Source organism: Arachis hypogaea, chromosome 9 (assembly GCF_003086295.3).
Source record: "Arachis hypogaea cultivar Tifrunner chromosome 9, arahy.Tifrunner.gnm2.J5K5, whole genome shotgun sequence".
NCBI lineage: Eukaryota > Viridiplantae > Streptophyta > Magnoliopsida > Fabales > Fabaceae > Arachis > Arachis hypogaea.
In genome coordinates, this window is record NC_092044.1 from 12,654,812 (window position 1) to 12,661,938 (window position 7,127).

Here is a 7,127-nt window from a genome sequence, read left to right on the forward strand (position 1 = left end):
ACCTAATAAGTTGTCTCTATGTTACAGATATATTGTCACACTCTCTTTCTTTTTGTGGGTCCAAGGAATCAACAATTGTATACTTTAATTAATTCTTCCCCATCTAAGAACCATCAGCGTTAACTACTAATACATTGACACATGTCCTTCTACACATGTAAAAACAATTTTATTTCTACATCATAGAATGCACCATTACATATAGCATTTTTTTATTTTATTTATATTCAATTTATTTTCATTATAAAATCACTTATTTTTAAATCAATTATATTTTATTTAACTATAAATTTTATTAAATATATACAAATTAAAAAGAAGATAAATAAAATTTTTTATTAATCATAATTTATTTTTTCTTTTCATGATTATATGATATTTATTAATATTATTTTTTTAATAAATTATATAATAATAGGTAAAGACTCACATACAGTTGTTTTCATATGAAGTTAATAGTTGAAAATCATTAGATGATATTTAGTCAAACTTGTCAAATCATCTAACGATTCTTAAATATCAACTTCACATGAAAATAATTGTATGTGAGTTTTTACCTATAATAACATAATAATAAAATAAATATAAACTAATTAATAAAGTATTAAAATTTAAAAATAATAATTATTTTTATAAAAACAAAATAAAAGTACTTATAAAGTTATAATAAAAAATAATTAAATTTTATATAATTATTTAATACCGGGTTGACCGGTTCAACCAGTGACCCACCAGTTGAATCAATAACCCAGTGATCCAATAATCTGACCGATTCGATTACCGGTTCGGTTCTGATAACTATGATCTCTAGTGAGTAGGAGTGGTGGCAGAAAGTTGAGATTTGTTTAATGTAAGAGAAAGATGGATAAAAATTACTCTTTTTTTTTTCTATATTTGTATCTATGATTTTAGCAACCAAGATACAAAAACAATTTTGTTCCCATTTCTGTCTTTAAATTTTCCATCTCTATTTCTTTGTCTCTATATTTGTCCCAAAGCACAATCCAAACGGAGCCTTAATTAATGAAGGATGAATCCTCAAAGCTGGATTAGTTGCCTGTAGCAAAAATTTTGGACTTCAAAATTGTCAAATTGATACAATCAATAATGATGAAAAAATGTGTATCTAGACAAACCCTACACTCTTTTCTCCCCCTTTTTTTTGTTTGCCTGTGGTGTCTTTCTATGATATGCTCTTTCTGTGGTTTGCATAATAGTTCCTACTATCCTTTTAAACAAAAGAAGCAAAACAAAACCATTATAGAGATATAGACAAGAAGAATATGAGATTCTCTAGCGAGAGAACAATAGCTGATGCTGATTGCTCTACCTGTCTTCTGAAATGTGGCAAACACAAATCCAGGATCATCTCTTGCATTCCATGACATTGCCGGAACTGTAATCTCTCTAGTTTGGTCGAAATGAACATGGTCAGAAAATGAATGGCTGTGAGCACTGAAAATAATCCTGCAGACATGTCAAGGGATCTCATTACTATATTATCATTAAGAAACTATAGGGCATCAACTAGAAAAATAAGGAAGTTCAATATTTGAGCAGCATCCCACTATTACTTGAGGAAAAGTTAAACCAAACCACGTAGAGATATTCAAAATTTCTAAACATTCAATATAAGGATACAAACTGAATTGGCTTTCAGAATTCACATTGCAACAAACTCCCAGTAAACCAGATTATTATCCTGGATAACGATTTGTTTGGTATTTTTATTGAATGCTGGGTGTGTCCTGAAACTTTAGATCGGCTCCTATTGATGATGCTTGTTATGGCACTGCAGTATATGCCATGGTTGTTGGGATTATTTGCTTGGAGCATAATGCTTGCAGTTTAAATGACAAATCTTTTGACAAGCAAGTTTTGTGCAATACAATTTGACATTTGGCATCTATTTGGTGTAAAGCTTATGATCTATGAAGAGGACTTTCCCTCTCAACCATATTGAGAGAATGAAAAGCTATGCTTTATAGATAAATCTGTTGTTTATAGAGAATGAAAAACTATCTTGTATTATCCTTCTTACCTTAATGAAATTTTTCTTTTATCCAGAAAAGAATTATCCTGTATAATAATAGGATAGAACTAAAATTATATACTAATACACAACCATGCAAGTAGTTCATATTCAATACCCACTATTCAAATGAAGTCTTACTAAAAAGAACTCAATAGTCAATAATATTAGAGGGGTAACTGAGGGAAAATCAGGGTGAGAATAGCAGATGCCAGATGCATCACAGGCTTCACCGAAAAGATCATTCTGCATAGCCTGCATAGATAAGCTTTGTGGGTTGCAATTGGCCTCTAGGGAGCATGGAACTCTGTCTTGAGAATATGGGGTTTAGAGAAAAGGACCACGTAATATTTAAAAGTAGATAATAATACGCTTATCTCTCTCATTCTGTTCACCCCTAATGTAAATAATCATTTTTGTACCTCCTCGACTTCTCCACCAATCTTCTCTTCTTCAATCTTCCTTTGCCCCAAATGTTCACAACATATGCATGTGGTTAGACTTAATATAATCCAGGTTGGTACAACCATTTGTGAGAGGTTATTTTCATCCTATAGGAGGGTAACAAGAATGATTATTGAAACCCTAAGTTCAAACCTCAGTGTTTATAAGAATTTTGAGACTTGCTCCTTGGAAAAGACCTCCCATCAATGGAGTGGATGAATGATCAATTGCTGATATTTGGCTCGCTAAGAATCAAGTAATTGCTCAGTTTTTGTTTGTTCTCATTGGTCCTTAGGTTTTCTCCATGTGCAGTAAAAAAAATAAAAACCATTTGAGAGACAGGGAAGAAATCGGATAGGAAAAATGTCCGTTTGAGGCAGAGGATGAGTGGCACCTAACAGTTTGCACTATACAACATCATGGATACCAAATCTTTCAATTTTCAACAGCTCAGGGCTCATATCAATATCAAGTCTCAAATCCTAGCAATAACCTCTTTTTTATACCAGCAAAGAGAAACTATATAATTTTTCCAGCAGTATTTAGTTCCAGAAAAATAACTAAGCAAAATACTGAAATAGTAATGGAGAGCAAACTTATGACAAGATGAATTGCAAGTTTGTTGCAACTTTGATAGAAAAAATAAGAGATATCATGTGTGTATTTATTATATGAACACAAAAAATATCTGGAAGTAAAAACCTCAGAGCAACATTGATTACCTTGGCTTCAGAGCTCGTAAAATGTACTCAGAAGCATTTTGCGGAAGGGTATGACGTAATTTGTACAGACCAGCTCCAATATGCTCCCTGATACAACCAGAACAAAGTGAAATAGAAAGTCTCAGCATGAATTCTGAAAGAATGTGTTGAATATTGCCTTCAAACTACAAAATATATGTTATTATTTAAACAAATACATAACTAGTTAACTACTGACTGTGTGCATGAATCTCCTAACTTTCTAGAGTACTATAAAACTCAATTTCTTATGAGAGCTTTCATTCAAAAAAAAAAGAGCAAGAATGAAAATTGAAATCACATGCAGAATTAAAAGATGAGTTAACAATTTAACATACAAATTGATACTTAAATGAATCGGGCTTTAACATATTAGTCCAACATATTTGAGATAAATTTATTAAATCAAAATTCTTTGGGCCAAAATGCATATTAACCTGAAAGAAATGAACATATGAATAGACCAGATGATCCGAAACTATATGATCATCCTAGCTACTACATAAGAAAGCAAGAACATGATGACAGATGACATGACCTTTTCTGAACCGTAGCATATTTTATGATAAGAAAAAAAAAGGTGCAGTATATCATTTATATGAAGGATATCCAGTTATCCACTAACCTGGGTTTTGAGACCTCATTTAACCCCTCAATTAAAGAGATAGGTGATCTCTTTAAAGTATCAATGCCACCTTGGCGCTGGTTTCCTGTTTGTTTCAAAGGAAAATGGAGTAGAATTACAGGTCCTGATCCAGATGGCATGGAGTGAACCCTCCACATGAAGTTATAGTTGGCATCTGTAGTGTTGATAGAATCATTTATTCCTCCTGTTTCATTGAGAAATTCTAGACTTTCCCTCTCTATTACCTTTTCAATACCAAACCGTAAACTATTGTTACCACAGAGTAAGGCCACAGCATTCAGTGTCACAAAACTGATATTATTAATTTCAAATGCACCACAGCCAGAAGGATCCAATCCTGGTAATTTGCTAGAAATCCAGTTAACTTTGTTGAGATCAAGATCACTGCAGTCTCCAATATCCCTATCACCAAGAACAGCATGGAATGGAAGATCGACAAAGGGGCCCAAAATTTGGTAAAACTGCTGAAGCACTGACGTCCATTTGCTTCTTGTCAACTCAGAACCTTTTGCAGATACATCTCCCAAGACAAGAAGCAAATCAGGCTTCAAACTTTCAAAAGATTTCTGGCCAGATGTTGCATTTTTAAATTAAACTGGTTGGATAAATGAAACTAATATGTGGATGTCAATGTTCAAATTCAACAATGAGGTAACCCGGAATTCCAATCTCAGCAGCATGCTTGGCAGCACAAACTCTTGCATACTAGTAAAATTTATCAATTACAAGACTATAAACAAGAAGCCACATTAATCAAGCATCACTGAAGTATAATACGCAAACAAGGAAGGCAGGGAATTTCTCTACTGGTTACATATTACAAAAATATATGTTCCTTAGAAAGCCTAAGGAGATAAAGAGTGTATGTGATCAGATAGTGAAAATTGCATAAATATAAGATGACGGGGTTTAAATTTTTGTGTATCGCAGCATTGTTGAAACTACAATTACTTTACATAAACACATAATAGAGAGAGTAGGAGTCTCATAGGCAGTGTTGGAGACAGTTCCAGCATAAAAGTATAGAGACATTGAGAGACAAAAACCTGTCTGGGAGGGGAGACAGGCAAGATGTCTCTACCTCAGGACAGATGTTCTTTGTACTTTTTGTCCATCCAAAATATGGGAATAGTGGGAACTATGAATATATTTTTTCCGACACTACTATCTCAATATCTATATTTTGTAACCTAGTGATTAGGTTCCTACTTATCTGCCTCATTTAGAATAAAATAAAAATAAACATTGAAAAATAGGTTTCTATTTAACAAAAGCACAAGGCTGCTTTTGCAGCCTAAGTGTATACACCTACTCTCAAAAATTTCTCTGTTGAAGCTGAGTTCATACTTCATAACAGTTATCTTATCCAGAAACTAGTAGAAAATGCAAGAGTAAACCTTGAACATAAATTTATTATCAAACATTAATTATTCAAACAAAGAAAACATTCTTCATTCTTTTGCCTCGCCAATATTAAATGAAACTTCTTCAGGGAAGACTAACATGAATCTTTAGAAGACAAGTTAGGAGTCTAATACTTGAGAAATGATTTTTGTACACACATAATGTCATATCATAGCTCATGCCGACATCCACCTCCACCACCCTTAAATTTTGGCCCAATTCTAATGAATCAAAATTAGCTAATTCTAAAGAAATGCAAAAGCTAGAAAAAGTAAAGAAAAGTACTAAATTGCTAAGAAGTTCTTTTATTGTCCTTATATCATTCTCAAAAGGTGCTTATAGTACCATATAGGCATATAATGGTAGTAGAACCTTCCACTCCAATCATATCACCTATTGACACCTTGTCAAAATTGTAAAATATCCTAAGTATTTATTATTCGTCCATAACATATAAACATCAACCCATACTCTTAACACGCAAAAACTTATTTTTCACCATAGGAACACCCCACTGTCGGTGTGCTGCTCAACTGCTCAAGTACCATTTCCCTTAATATTATGATGTGAGTAAAATCAGAACATAGCAGCTTACATAATAATTACCAATAAGTTAAACGCACAAGAGAAAGTGAGAAGTCATTCAATAAAAAAACACATCAGAACATTTTAACAAACACCTGGTGCGCAAAACAAAAAACACATTTAAACCCAACACAAGGTTAGTAGCAAAACCTAATTGAAGCAGCTACTATCATTGAACTACAAGGCGAGTTAAGGAAGTACCCTAAAGAACTTGGATATGTAGTAGTCCCTGAAAAAGACGCTTAAATAACCAGACTCAGAGCCCAACAAGAGAAGGTCAGCGACAAGCATGACCTTCAAGTTTTCAGGGTCGTCTTCAAATTTGGGATCTTCAAAGGGGTCAACCAAGTTGCATGCGGGTGTGGAGACCCACTCCTCGAACACAAGGAGGGAGGCTATGGCTACTAGAGACAACACCTTCAACCCAACAGTTACCCCCATTCTTGGATTCGAGTGATGCATGAAAAAAGGGTGGGTTTGGAAGAAAAAATGGGTTACTGGGAACCATTTGGGTGTGCCATTACTGTGGCAGTATCATCCTCTCGTGTTTGGCTCATCTCAGTCAAATAAATATGGAGCTTAAGCGTAAAGTGACGATTAAAAAAGTACCGATTAGATCCTCTAAAATAGTAAATGAGAGATATGTATGTCCTTCGTTAAATAAATAGTGTAAAATAAAATTGAATTGTTTATATATTTTGTTATTTAGAGTAGTGCATGTCTTATTACTATCACATGAGTAGAAAAATGATGTCGTTTTAAATAGTGAAGCATTTATTATTTTTTAAGTTTTTATATATCTTTTATCAACTGTTTTCTATTTATCATAATTCTATCAAAATAAATAAATTTTCATTTCAAAAGTTGTTATCTACATGACTATCTTTTATAGATAGACATGTTAGAATAATTAACAATACATATAAGCATCACCATTAGGTTTTAGTTGATGAATTGATAAAAAGACATCATGTGTTCACCCTTTGCTATTGTAGAGGATTAAATTGATACTTTTTTTAGGGACTAATTTGTCCAAAATCGAAATCTTCAGGAACATCATTGTTACTTTACTCTAATTTTAATTTTGGAAGGAGCCTATTATTCGAGTTAACATTCAATTTGACATTAAACTTGCATCTCTATCGAGCCTCCAAATTTTATATATATATATATATATATATATATATATATGATAGGAGTATTTTAATTATTTTCTATAATATAGTCATTTTCTATAAAAAAAATTAATTTAGACCAATTCAAGATTTGATTCACT

General features: G+C 32.6%; 1 protein-coding gene across 2 annotated transcripts; it reads right to left on the bottom strand.

Annotated features, from left to right (window-relative positions):
* Nucleotides 1-1,016: 1,016 nt before the first annotated feature.
* On the bottom strand, nt 1,017-6,450 carry LOC112710421 (uncharacterized). 2 transcript variants are annotated; one of them, XM_025762622.2, is made up of 5 exons: nt 6,053-6,450; nt 3,842-4,428; nt 3,199-3,285; nt 1,331-1,467; nt 1,017-1,228 (listed from the first exon to the last, which is right to left on the bottom strand). In XM_025762622.2, the coding sequence occupies exons 1-5, from the start codon at nt 6,311-6,313 to the stop codon at nt 1,224-1,226; spliced, it is 1,077 nt and encodes a 358-aa protein (XP_025618407.1). In that variant the 5' UTR covers nt 6,314-6,450; the 3' UTR covers nt 1,017-1,223. The 2 variants fall into 2 exon arrangements, with proteins under 2 accessions (XP_025618407.1, XP_025618406.1); XM_025762621.3 differs by having other exon boundaries at nt 1,017-1,467.
* Nucleotides 6,451-7,127: the final 677 nt, after the last annotated feature.

Bases quoted from the DNA above. Each gene is read 5' to 3' on its own strand.
- LOC112710421 (XM_025762621.3), bottom strand. From the start codon at position 6,313: ATGCATCACTCGAATCCAAGAATGGGGGTAACTGTTGGGTTGAAGGTG. The intron at 4,429-6,052 runs GTACTTCCTTAA...ACATCTGGCCAG, and splicing joins ACATATCCAAGTTCTTTAGG to AAATCTTTTGAAAGTTTGAA. The intron at 1,468-3,198 runs GTAATCAATGTT...ACATGTCTGCAG, and splicing joins TTACGAGCTCTGAAGCCAAG to GATTATTTTCAGTGCTCACA.